The sequence below is a fragment of the Lissotriton helveticus genome, chromosome 9 (assembly GCF_964261635.1).
Source record: "Lissotriton helveticus chromosome 9, aLisHel1.1, whole genome shotgun sequence".
Classification (NCBI taxonomy): domain Eukaryota; kingdom Metazoa; phylum Chordata; class Amphibia; order Caudata; family Salamandridae; genus Lissotriton; species Lissotriton helveticus.
In genome coordinates this window covers 62,976,106-62,989,439 of record NC_136070.1, presented here as the reverse complement: position 1 = coordinate 62,989,439, position 13,334 = coordinate 62,976,106, and the positions used below count along the sequence as shown (strand labels likewise).

Below are 13,334 nucleotides of genomic sequence, written 5' to 3'. Positions count from 1 at the left end.
TTTACGCATTCTTGCAAAGGAGAGCGCCGGCAGTAGTCGCTCTAACTTCAACTTTACACAATTTACAATTTTGAGTCCTCAGGTACCTTCAGATACACACTCAACAGAAAGATCAAGCCAGCCACACTTTTCTTTATGCTGTGGTTACTGGTTAGCATCTGCTTTCTGATCAGGCCAAATTCTGATCGATAAAATCTGAAGGCGGATCTCTCGGGGTGCAGGACCCCTTTTAACTCTCCATTGAAAGCAGCACAGATGATCCTCCTCCTGTCCCGCGTGGGCCAGAAAACCACTCGCCACACAAGCCTATAGAATCTAGATTGCTGCAGCAGAACCCTGCCTATTTCCTACATCTAAAATGCCTCTTCTATTCTGCTGACCACAACCACGTAAGACATCATGCCATTGCACCCGAAGCAATAGTCCATAGAAGACCCAATGCTGGAAACCAAAATTTTCATCAACATCACCTGGTTATAAACTCTTAAGTGAAAAGTACCTTGAAGTTGTAGTGAAAGAACATATTGGTATATATTAAAAGAACTAAATAAATTATAGACATCACACATAGACATAGGGAGAAGTATGGCTCACTGGTTAGAGGAGGCAGACCCTGAAGCAGAGGTCAGACCCGGGTTCAATTCCCGACACGGCAGGGTCTTGAGCCCAAATGTCCACGGACTCGATAATTCTCGCTTCGGTGCCTACTTGAACCATGGGTTCACACTCTGCAACTCTGGGCAATAGCTTGCTTAATCTCCACTACGGCCCCCCGCAGCGGGATGCCTGGCTTTCATCTTGGGGATGCCCAACACGGGTTATCTCACAGGGAAAAAGCGAGGACGGGTTCCCAAAGCAAGCGCCTTGAGACCTTGCGGTGATAAGGCGCTATATAAGAACCTTTGACATAGACACTTGACTCTGATCTTTCCATTGTCCCTGAAGTCAACTCAGTGGTCAAAGGAATCAATCTCTGAAAAACTCCTTCCAATTATACTGACCAAGTGGTGGAGCGGACAAGAGCCCGCGCCTTGTCGCGCATAGACTACTTGAGCACTGATCTCCGCAACAAATGCATTACAGGTGCACGCAGTCAAAATGTGCCTACATCTCTGCAGACATGACGCCTGCTCTGAATTTGCTACATTGGCCTCCAGTGGAGGGTAGGATCAAAGTCAATGTCCTCTTCCCTGTTTACAATCTATGGGGCAAAAATCCCAGGACACCTGAAGACATTATCCTCAAACTACACCGCAGCCAGAAAGATTGGCTCATTGTCCTCCCAATTGATCAATCTGTGGTCAATCAAGAGGATGAAACACGGAGGCCGGTCTTGGGAGCATTGGGCCGATCTAAGCCCAACTACTAGTGGTTCAGGAAACTCCTAAAAGTGAACCATTCTGCCAGGAGAGGTGTGGTTCAATGGGGAGAAGTGTGGCTCAATGGGGAGAAGCGTGGCTCAATGGTTAGAGCGGCAGACCCTGATGCAGAGGTCTGGCCCGGGACCAGGGTTCAATTCCCCGCCTCGGCGGGTCTTGCGCTCAAAATTCCACAGACCTGATAATTCTCGCCTCGGTGCCTATTCCAATCATGGAGTCCCACTCTGCAACTCTGGGCAATAGCTTGCTTAATCTCCACAACGGCCCCCACAACGCTAAGGATGCCTGGCCTAAACCTTGGGGGTGCCCAGGAGTGGACACCTCACAGGGAAAGCCAGGATGGGTTCCACAGCAGTATTCGTACAAGCGCCTTGAGACCCTTGCGGGTGTGTATTGCGCTATACAAGTATCAATTTACATTACAATTTACAGCCTTTTAAATGCACTCCTCACAGATAAAGGGATAAAGCTGAACATCAAAAACAAGTTTCATCCATCTGGGGGGCTCTAACTCTCACCTTTTTCGCCATCAAACTGAAAATTGTCCTCTGCTCTTGAGTAATCAAAAGATAATGGGTGTCACTTTACAAATGGCAGTGCTTAATTTGAGCCGGTGGTTTCCGGTGTCTTGGCACCGGCACCACATTGTCAACACCAGCCCTCAAGACAGTCTGCCACAAGGTGGCGTTGATTGTCAAATTCAGAGTTGAGCAGGACACTTGTTTAATTATTCATTATACATTAAAATGACAAAAACCTGCACCCAAGCTATTCTTATTGAATTGGGTGACCTGGAATAGTTTGAATTGTCACACTTGTATGAGTGTGATGGTTAGTAGTTGAGTTGGTGCTGTCAGTGGCAGTGTTGACAGGGGCAATGGGTGGTGCAGGCTGCAGGGGACACCCGACGTGGCATTTATTTGCTTACAAATTAAGCACTGACAAAATGCAAACACAAATAAATCATTAGCTAAACATGGCTGAGGCTAGAGAAATATCAAGTCGTCACTTGACTTGTATTTCTAGTTTATTCAGTCCTGGATTTCCTGCCATCATAGAGGAGAAAGTGAAACTACAAGTCCCAGTCTACAAATACATTTAACAGCAATGAATAAACTACTAACAGATCACACTGGACTACTTGAAGTAAAAGTCTACGGTATATGCCCTGGAGTAAATGTACCACAAGAGGAGAAGAGAGGTCGCGTGGCCATCTTAGCGCTTGGATGCTAAGCCAGCTGGGTCATTACATAAAATTGCACGTACTGCAAAAAAATGACTAAAGTACCCTTGAACCATATTTATACTTATGAAAAAAGGGATCAAGAAATTAGGTTATGCACCAAATGAGGTATCATCTTTAAGAAGAGTGAATCCAAATTCAAAATACCCTAATTGATAAGTGCCAAGACAGTATCAAAAGTTGGGCAGGCACTAGAGTTTTCGTCAGCATACATCCAGTTTGACTTGCACTGGGGATTTTCCTTTCTACTTTGCATTATTGGCTTTTGTTATTCCTGGCAGTGAAGGTTCCATTTGGTTGAACTCCATACCATGTAAGTGCATTTATATATATTGCACACAGTTAAAACTGTGTTTTTCTATCTCAATAAAAATCCGTTAAAAAAATTATAAAAAGTTGTGCGGGTGCTGCAGACAAATAGTGTAAAAACACTTCGGAGGTGGTGGTACCTTTTCAATTAAGTCATCCAGACAATCGAGTTTTTAAAAGTAAAGACTGTTTCCTTCTCTGACAGATTTGCATATAACATTTCAACCTAGATAGAAAAAGTAGACCACAGTATATAGCACAAGTCCTGTGAGATCCTGGAGTCGTGTCCTTATGCCGATAACATCGATGCATTATGCAGGTTTCCAGGAGGTGCTGAAAGCTCACTTATAAATACTACACAAGGTTCTGTGAGGTCAGGAAAGTCCATGCATATATATATATAAGTTCTCCTCCTCCAAAGACACCTCCAAAAGTAATTCACGCCCTCTTTATTATCTGAAGGAAGACCTCCCATTACTGAAAATGCTATTCTCCATGACTATGGAAGTGCCTTCCCAGTGTGTTCTTGTGGTTGGAGTGTTTGCCATTTATTGCAGTATTATCCTTGTACCTGTGTTTGGTACTCTTTTGTAACATGCACACACCTCTTTTCCCTTGTAACACACGGTTTGCTACCTCTCACATTTTGTTTGCTTCTGATACTTGCACAAGTGCCACCATTGCCTACGTAACGTTTGTTCTTGTGCCCGAGTGTCTAGCATATATTGCAGTATTATACCTCTAATTGTACTTTGTTTTCTCTTGTAACCTGCACACTTGTCACTTTTTCCTCCTGTAATGCACTGTTTGCTACCTCATGTATTTTGTTTGCTCACAATTGTCACTTTTACCTCATGTAACTCAACGTCTGCTTTTGTAATTTGTTCACGTGTAATTTTCTCCTCATGTATCATTACTGTTCCTATTATGAAGCACTCTGACGCCTTCGGGTAAAGTCCGCACTATATAAAAACGCATAAATAAAATAAATAAATAAATACAATGTATTACACATACACTGTGAGCTGTGAAAGCTCATACCTACATCTGTAAGGTCCACATATTACATGTGCTGGGCTATTATAAGAAATCTCACCGCAGAATTTAGGCAAATTCAATTTGATATACTATTGTTCCTGGTTCCAAACTGTTTGAAGGAGTTCTGACCTGCTTTCAGCTTTAGAGTTTTTTATTTACAGAATCACCCTGGATGTTATGCTCTCATGCAAAGTTGCAAAAACTACATCCTACTGAAGTTTAGGGTCATCTTCTGTGGGCATAAGTGACTGGATCTGAGAGTCATCAGAGAATTTTCAGACTTATACCCCGATGGTCTATTCCTCCCACCGTGGGATGATGCGTCATCTCCGGCCCCCACCTTAATGGACAGAATATTAAATTACCAATTACGCGCTACTTGCAGCGGGATACATGATACCTTCCCTGCCCCCCAACAACCCACTCCCAGCACTGGACCATATGCTCACATGCTTCTCACGGCGTAAACTGATCACCCGCCTACATAACCACATGCAAAACTCTTCTCCAAATGCCTCCCCGAAGGCCTGAGGGTCATGGAACACAGATCTGCCCCCACCCCCTCAGAAGAGCAGTGGGCCTTCTGCTGTGGCCAATTAGAAATGTTATCCCCAAATTATCGACTGCCCCTTATTCAGTTAAAGTACATTCATAGACTTTATTGCCCACCTGTACAACTTTACCAAATGGGGTAGTCTCCAATTCCAGCTGTTTACGTTGCCTCGCGTCACTTACTACCTTTGTCCATTAGGCATGGGACTGCCCAAAGGTAACAGTTCTGGCCAGCGGTATATACTGTCGTACATGAGGTCACTGGTTCGCCAGTCCCTTACACCCCTGTGGTTGGCTTGCTCGGCTATGGAAAGGATACGCCCCGCTGCCCACCGCTGGCTCGCGGCCATGTTGCTTCTCCTAGCCAAACACAGGGCCGCCATGCATTGGGGCAGGAGGCCACCCCGACCGTCCAAGCCTGGCTCAAGGAAGTGTCCTAGTTTCAGTAAAAGCTGACCACCTACTGGAAACTTATGCCCATCAGAGCTCGACCTAAAGACATATGGGAGCCCTTCAGGGCATTTCTCTGGCAGCGTGACTCTGACACGCCAGGGCCTTCGCGACTTACGCTGCATGCGTGAAGCCAACGGCTGCCTGTGGTTACCCTAATTTAATAATACACTAGCTATGCTTTTCTGTGCATGGTCAAGGCTGTCCCGACTTCCTCTTACCATTGTTCTGTCCACTCTGGGTCTCTCGGGAGGGGGTGGTCCTACCCGCAATGCGGCATTTGCGGCTCTCCCACATGAACGACGTATAGGAAGCAGTTCAGTTGGGTGAAGGATGTGTCTATCCTCAATTATCAATAATTGCTAATAAAAACAGTTTTAAGAAAATGGCTGAATCTGAGCTGGGCACTAGGTTGCATGAATCCTTGTGGTTGGCAAGAATCTGACTGATGCACCACCGCCTTCACTCATTGCATACATCAAACAAAGCTGGCATGCAGCTTCCTGTAAGCCCAAACACGTGTATGTAAAATAACTCAGGCCACTAACATGTATGTTAAAGAACTCAGCCCTGGAAATATCAATGTGTTTGCAATGCCCAGTCCTGCCCAGAAAGTAAGACTCAAATCTGCAAATATTGTTGGATTATTGATCATGGGCAGATCAAGTGAACGCCTGGTTTATCCAGTTGTGACCTTGAACCTCAGTGGATGGGTACCCGGGCAGCCCTCCTCTGGCACATCTGATGTGCTAATGTGACTTTCACATCATCACATTGAAGGAAGGGGCATATTACCAACGATTAGCGATAATTATCGCTAACGATGCTTAGCAACAATTTTTTTAACGCTAAGCATCGCCGGAAATTATCGCAGAGATAACTTTCTATTAGCAAGGTTTATCTCAGAAGTGATAAAAATCCTCGCGCTAACTGCCAAATGATAGATTATCGCTGGAAAACCAACGATAATCTCTCGAAGTTTGGCGTTAGCTTGATGATAGGGGCTCACAAACTTAGCCATGATATCCACCTTCCGTAGGATATCATGGCTAAGTCAGGAAAATACCAGGTGTAAAAAAAGCAGTGCTAACCGCGGTTAGCCCTGCTTTTTTTTATTACTAGCAGGGTTAGCAAAATCCTTGATAATAGGAGAAATGTTGCTTAACAACATTTCTCCTATTATTTTTCTCTGGAACGCCCCCTTTGCATCTCATTAGAGATGTAAGGGGAAGCCTAGTGAAAAAGGGTGCTAACATGCGAATTTGCCTGTTAGCACCCTGTTGCTGATAGGGAGATAGTTTTATCTCCGCTTTCTTGGCTTTTAAAGCCAAAAAAGCGGAGATAAATCCCTTGATAATATGCCCCGAAATTCCTACTAGAGTGACCACCTCCTTCCCAGTCATCAGGGATACTGTTTCCAGTCTTTTACAGTTGTGTGGCATCCTGATGCATTCTGGGTGTTGTAGTCTTGGTTTCCCTCACTAACCTAATTATAATAATACACCTGAATTCAATGATCTTTTAGTTCAGGAGTGGAGACAGCGTCTGTAATGACCTGTAGTGAGATAGTCACTCCCCTTCCTACTCAAAGGAGGGCTTACACATTCATTCAGGGGATGGCACTTTTGTTCCATTTTATTCACTGTAAAATGGTTGTCTACAGAGATTCGAGGCGCTGGCCAAGGCATAGACTGCTCTCGGGACAGGTGGGCATTCTACTCATGGCTCTTACATTGCCCTACTTTGTCTATGGCCAATGAGGATCACAGGATTGGTTCAAGGCTGGTCTACATGGGGTTTACAAAAACTCCATTACTGTAATCAATTGATTTAGGAGGTTTTTTTTTTGTTTTTTTCTCAATGCGATGTAATTTTAAATGTCACCACCACTTCCCCCACTTCACGCACGTTCACGTTATGTGTGAGCACTGGAACTATCACTAACATATATAATACTCAATTTATGATGATAATAAATGAGTTGTCATTGCAAACCTTGTGTCCTAACATGTATTAAGTATAACGGGAAACATCCTTTACAACGCAACTTTTACCACGCAGTCCCTTTACGACGCAACTATTACAACGCATGTCATTACAACGCATAGCACTGGGGGGCGCTCTAGGATAGGGAATAGATTTCATTTACTATCCAACACCTTCCCTACTATCCATGGGGACTGGAGTTGGGATAGTAAATTAAACTATTCACTATCCAGCACCCCTAAGCGCTATGCATTGTAACAGCATGCGTTGTAAAAACTGCGTTGTAAAGGCATGCGTGGTAAAAGCATGCGTTGTAATGTCATACATCCAGTATAACAGTCCCTTTGGGACTTTTTCTGTAGTTTTCCATTTTTTTGATTAACACTTTAATTGAATGATCAGTAGCCCAGGCTACCGGAGGATCTTTTTTTTTGGGCCCCTACTAGACCTCTGTTACACACACCGTTTCCATGGGAGGAAAGCAGAGTCTGGCCGGCTGGGCAATAGAGTCAATAAGGAAATGGAGAGATTTTCATTTTGGGCTGTTGCCTCTAAGAGGCTAGCAGGCCTGGGTAAAGGGCAATCATGCTTCAAGAATGCCAGAGGTGTGCTGATTTCCATTGGCAGCTAATCAAGTGCAGTAATTCTACAAATGTCCTCATTATCTTAACCCAACATCTAACGCGTGATGCCCCCAACCTAACTGACAAAGGTTGTTTTGATTTTAGGCCGACCTGCCTCAGACTCCAAGAGGCAAACCCTGTCCATTTATGTGCCCAAAAATCTAGCACAATACCTCACCAAACATCATATTTGCCCTTTCCCTCCTGCAGTCTAGGAAAGAGCTGAAGACAATTCTCTCCAAGAAGGTCCTCGCCCACCCTCGATAAGCAACCGCGCATGTCTCATCGCCCATCTGGCAGAAGAGGAACCTTCACTGCTATCCCACTTCGTACACACATAGTAGGATTTTTAATCAAACCCCCCATTGTCGCTGTTGTTTGCCAGCTAGGTTTACATTATATGAAGATCATCACATACATACACTTCATGCTGTGCATCCCCTACATAAGCTCTTACTTAAAGAGAATACACCAAAGCCAAAAAAAGTTTCCATCTTATTCCAAGGTTCAATTAAACTGTAATATGTACCAGATGTGTAGTAATAGCTGCCATAGATTTGTACTTAATAACAACTCAAACAGTTGAATGAACATATTTCCAGGTAATCTCTGTTTAGTTTTTAGTTTTTTTTTGCATTAACCGTTTTACGTCTGACTTTAATTAGGTTTTAGTTCAGGTCTGACGTTTCATACTCCAGAAGTGCAGTGCGAGGATGGTCCTACACAACCAAAAGTGTGTGTTCGGTGTAAGAGGGCACCTACTTCTTGTCAATACTAGCACGTAGTTGGGCCTCGAGCGCCATTTTGTCAAAAGTGCGTGTGTTGGTTTCCTCCCGCACCTTCTCGCGGATGTTGAAGGAGGCGCGGGCGATGGAACGCGCGTTGTCCAGGTAGGTCTTCTTCTCCTTGAAGATGTGCTCGCTGCGCTCCAGCTTGCGCTCGATGGACTGGAGAAGCTCCTGGCGCCGCATCTGCTCGTAGTGTTCCACCTTCTCCTTGTTGGCCTTCTGTGCCTTCTCCTTCTCCAGCCGGCTTTTCACCGCCCGGCGTGCCTTCTGCTGTGCCACCTCCTCGGCCACCTGAGCCGCCAGATGTATCTTCTCCTCCCCAGCTTTGGCCAAGGCTTCCAGGTGTTCGCGTTGCTCCCTCTCCTTCCTCTCAGCCATTAGCCTTGCCCTGTGTATCTGGAGCTCCTCTTTCATGGCCTTCTCCCTCAGCTCCTGGTTCCTCCTCTCCATCAACCGCTCGAAGTTCTCCTGTGCTTTGCCCAGGCTGCCGTCCAGAGATCTCTTCAGGAACTCGCTCTCGGCCTCCTCCTGCTTGGAGAGCTCCTGAAACACAGCTTCGTGCTTCAGCTTCACCGCTTTGTTCAGGTGCTTCTTCTCACTTTGCTTCTGCAGTTCCTTCTCCATTTTCTTCTGCTCGGCTGAGGTCAGTTTGTGGTGCACCAAATTTTCCACTTCTTCCAGGCTCTCCTTTTGATGGCCTTCCTTTGTCTTCATGTTGTGTTGATGGTGAACTTTCTTGTGCTTCTCTTCCATCTTGGCCCGTTCCATCCTCTCCCTCCTTTCCCGTTCTTGTCGATCTGCCTGCTCTCGCCACCGCTCCTCGAGCATCAGGCACTGGCTTTTCTTCAACGCCGCAGCCTCCCTCTGCTCCTGGGTCAGCTTACCCTTCCGCTTTTCCACCTGGGACTCCCACATCCTCTGGCACTGGAGAAGAGCCCGCTGCTTCTCCCTCTCCTCCTGATCCCTCCTCAGCTCCGCTCTTCGCCTCTGATGGTCCCACTGAAGATGCGCCATATACCTCTGTTCATTGAGAATGTTCTCCTCCTGGTGCTTGGCTATCATCAGGGCGGCTATCTTCTTGTCTCTCTCCGGGACCTCCTTGACGCCCCTCTTCTTGAACTCTTTCACTATCGTCTCCACCTTCTTGGTGGTCTGAGGGGAGTGGCTCAGGTCCCCTAGGCTAAAACTTCGACCGACCAGAGTATTCATGGTGGCCACTGTGCGAGTCGTAGGACTTGTTTTTGGCCGTCTGTCTTTTAAGCTGCCCCCACTGAGCGTTGAGGATGCTCCAGAGTCAGAAGATGCCTTGGAGGAGGACCCGCTGTTCCTCTTGGGGAGGAAGTCCAGGGAATGGCTCTTCGTCTTTGGTCGACCTTCCTTGCTGCTGGAAGTGGACTTAAAGGAGATCTTTGGTGCGGGGGATGTGGGCATGCTGCTCGCCACTGGTGTCAGTATCCTTCGTTTCTCCTCCCGGATGATGCGCTCCCTCTCATCCCGGCACATCTGTAGCTTCTTCTGCCGGTCAATTTCATACACCTCATAGAGTCCTGTGGCTACTCTCATGGAACGTCCTGGGGCTTCTCGTACCAGGTCATTAAGACACCTGGGAAGTAACTCAACTGGTTTCACCATACACCTAGCACAGGCCTCCAGCGACCGTGGACTGGTGAGGACATAGCGGCTCCCTTCTGCTTCCGAGCAGTCGAAATTGAAGAGGTCAAGGTGTAGCAACGGTGACTGGTCCCTGGGACCATCCATTATGGATGCCGGGCCATTGGCTTTGGGATCTAGGCCATTCACTGATACTGCAGATGCATCAGCGGTTATTCCCTCTGCTCCGCCTGGCTCCAGGCTTGGTCCTTCTTCCTCTGGTGTCACCATGTTTGGCCTGGTGTCCACAGTCCTGCAGGGACAGGAAAAAAAGAGGGAAAATGTTAAAATGAACTCTCAGTTCAGCTTTGATTTCAACTGTTAGGATTAATGCAATCATAGGACACTCTACAATGTTTAGGAGTTGGAGGACGGTAGGGTGACTTGAAGTCCTCTACTAGGTGTCTTCCACATCCACTTCTTTTGTGTTATAATTTTTTATTAGTATTTCATGTTAAAAAACAATGTATATAAAATATATAACAGTATACTAGTCCATATGTGAAATAAATAATACATTATATGAACTAATTGCAATATACTATGGAAAGGAAAATGTGTAGCATGTTAATTACACTGTCTAATTATATAAACATTCCATTAGATAAAAGACACTATCTGTAGGTCAACACATTAGAAAGTAAAAAGGTAATAAATCATGACAAATATAGTAAAATCTAAATTATATCATAGAAAATGTAAATAAGATAAGAGAGCGATATGTATATATTATAGGAGAGGATAATATCATCAATCTAAGCATAAAAACCGAAAACCATTATAATCTGAATATCATATTAACAATGTGATAGAAGATTAAAACTGTAAATATATCCAATAAAATAATTTCCCTGCAAGATATAAAAGATAGTATAAAAAATAGGAACTATCTTTGAAATTGATAATAGATTAAGGTGTATAGGTATGTTGCATAGAAGTAGAAGCACAATCTCTCACTGAAGCATCATCTAGTGTGAAGAAGGGAGACCAAATTCGATTTAACAGATCCAACTGATTATTTACCACATCCCCTCCTCTCTTGCAGGAGGAGCAATGGTCTGGGTCTGTCTGGGTCCAAGGTGAAAGAGAGCAGGGAGCCTTCAAAGACCTCTCCTAGGTGGAAAAGAGAGCAGGGCGCTATCTAAGTCTCTCGCCTAAGTGAAGGAGAACAGGGTGGTTTCCGATGATCTCTCCTAAGAGGAGAGTAGCTAAGCTTCTATGGTTTCTCCCTGGTGAGAAGAGGGTAGGGCTCCATCAAAGTATTTCGCCTGGGTGTTGACTAGGGTGACCTTCAATGCTCTAGAGTTCAAGTAAAGGAAAACAGCTTACTCTGTTCTCGCCTAGGGTGGGAGAATACGGTGGCTTCCACCCCTCTCCAATAGGTGCTAAAGAGGAGAGTAGGGAGGCTTTCTCTGTTCAGTCCTAGGTGGCAAAGAGTAGGGTGGCTTCCAGTCCTCCCTATTACGTGGATGAGAACAGGGTGGCAGCGACTGATCTCTAATAGGTGGAGGTGAGTAGGGTGGCTTCTACCTCCTTCTCCAAAGAGAAGAGTAGGGAGGCTTCCATTGATCTCTCCAAGGAGGAAGAGAGGTGGGTGGCTTCTCCCCTTTCTAGTAGGTGGAGAAGAGCAGTGTGGACTCCAACTCCTTCGCTATAGCGGAGAATGGGGTAGCTTTCACTGTTCTGTCGTAGGAGGCAAGAGTAGGGTGGCTTTCAACCCTCTCCATAATGTGGAGGAAAGTAGGGTGGCATCCATGGATCTCTCCTAGCAGCAGGATAGTAGGGTAGCTTCCACCTCCTTCTCCAAAGAGGAGAGTAGGGAGGTTTCCATTGATCTCTCCTAGAGGAAAAGAGGTGGGTGGCTTTCAACCCTCTCTATCAGGTGTAGGAGAGTAGGGTGGGCTCCACCTCCTTCTCTATATTGGAGAGTAGGGTGGCTTTCACTGTTCTGTCCAATGAGGCGGAGAGTAGGGTGGCTTCCAGTCCTCTCTATTAGGTGCAAGATAGTGAGGAGGAGGAAGAGAGGCAGGCGGCTTCCAACCACCTCTATTAAGTGGAGGAGGGGTGGCTTCCACCTCTATCTTCACAGAGAAGAGTAGGGTGGGTTTTACTGTTCTCTCCTAGGAGGAGAAGAGTAGGGTGCCTTCCAACTGCCTCCATTAACTGGAGGAGAACAGGGTGGCATCCACCGATCTCTCCTAGGGGCGGAGAGTAGGGTGGCTTCCAACCCTCTCTATTAGGTGGAGGAGAGTAGGGTGGCATCCATTGATCTCTCCAAGCAGGAGGAAGTAGGGTGGCTTCCACCTCCTTCTCCAAAGAGGAGAGTAGGTTGGCTTTCACTGTTCAGTCCTGGGAGGCGGAGAGTAGGGTGGCTTCCAATCCTTTCCATTAGGTGGGGCAGATTAGGGTGGCTTCCACTGGTTTCTCCTACGGGGAGAAGAGTAGGGTGGCTTCCATCTCCTTCTCCATAGAGGAGAATAGGGTGGCTTTCACTGTTCTCTGCTGGGAGGAGGAGAGGAGGGTGGCTTCCAACCCTCTCTATTAGGTGGAGGAGTACAGGGTGGCATCTACTCATCTCTTCTAGGAGGAGGAGAGTAATCTCCTTCTCCAAAGAGGAGAGTAGGTCGGCTTTCACTGTTCAGTCCTGGGAGGCGGAGAGTAGGGTGGCTTCCAATCCTTTCCATTAGGTGGGGCAGATTAGGGTGGCGTCCACTGATCTCTTCTAGGAGGAGGAGAGTAATCTCCTTCTCCAGAGAGGAGAGTAGGGGAGCTTTTATTGATCTCTCCTAGTAGGAAGAGAGGTGGGGGGCTTCCAACTCTCTCTATTAGGTGGAAGAGAGCAGGGTGACTTCCACCTCATTCTCTATAGATGAAAGTATGGTGGCTTTCATTAATCTCTCCTAAGAGGAAGAGAGGTGGGTGGCTTCCACCTCCTTCTCCAAAGAGGAGAGTAGGGTGGCTTTCATTGATATCTCCTAGAGGAAGAGTTCCGCTTTATACCTCCCTGGCTCAAATAAGACTGGAGTTCGGCCGGCAAAAGCAATATCTAGCCAGGTACGGGGCATACATCATTTGCTGGCACAAACTTAGAACCGCCACTTCAGATACATTAAACTCTCTGCTATGGCAGGACATACAAGGCAGGAATGTTTCTCAGGCAAGAACTTACTTGCAGGCAGCATTGGCAGCTACCAAACTCTCAGCGCTCTGGGACACACAACTTGGGCACAGCACTTTTAAAAAACCTAGCCTGGAAAAATGTTAAATCACTCTCCTTACTGGAGGATAAGGCACTAGTCTCCAAAAGATCGCATGC

At 46.2% G+C, this 13,334-nt stretch overlaps 1 protein-coding gene across 1 annotated transcript; it reads right to left on the bottom strand.

Annotated features, from left to right (window-relative positions):
• Positions 1-8,063: 8,063 nt before the first annotated feature.
• CCDC177 (coiled-coil domain containing 177) lies at positions 8,064-10,249 on the bottom strand. The gene has a single exon (XM_078661981.1). It carries the CDS (start codon positions 10,247-10,249, stop codon positions 8,339-8,341), a length of 1,911 nt encoding a protein of 636 aa, XP_078518107.1. The 3' UTR covers positions 8,064-8,338.
• Positions 10,250-13,334: the final 3,085 nt, after the last annotated feature.

Bases quoted from the DNA above. Each gene is read 5' to 3' on its own strand.
- CCDC177 (XM_078661981.1), bottom strand. From the start codon at position 10,249: ATGGTGACACCAGAGGAAGAAGGACCAAGCCTGGAGCCAGGCGGAGCA.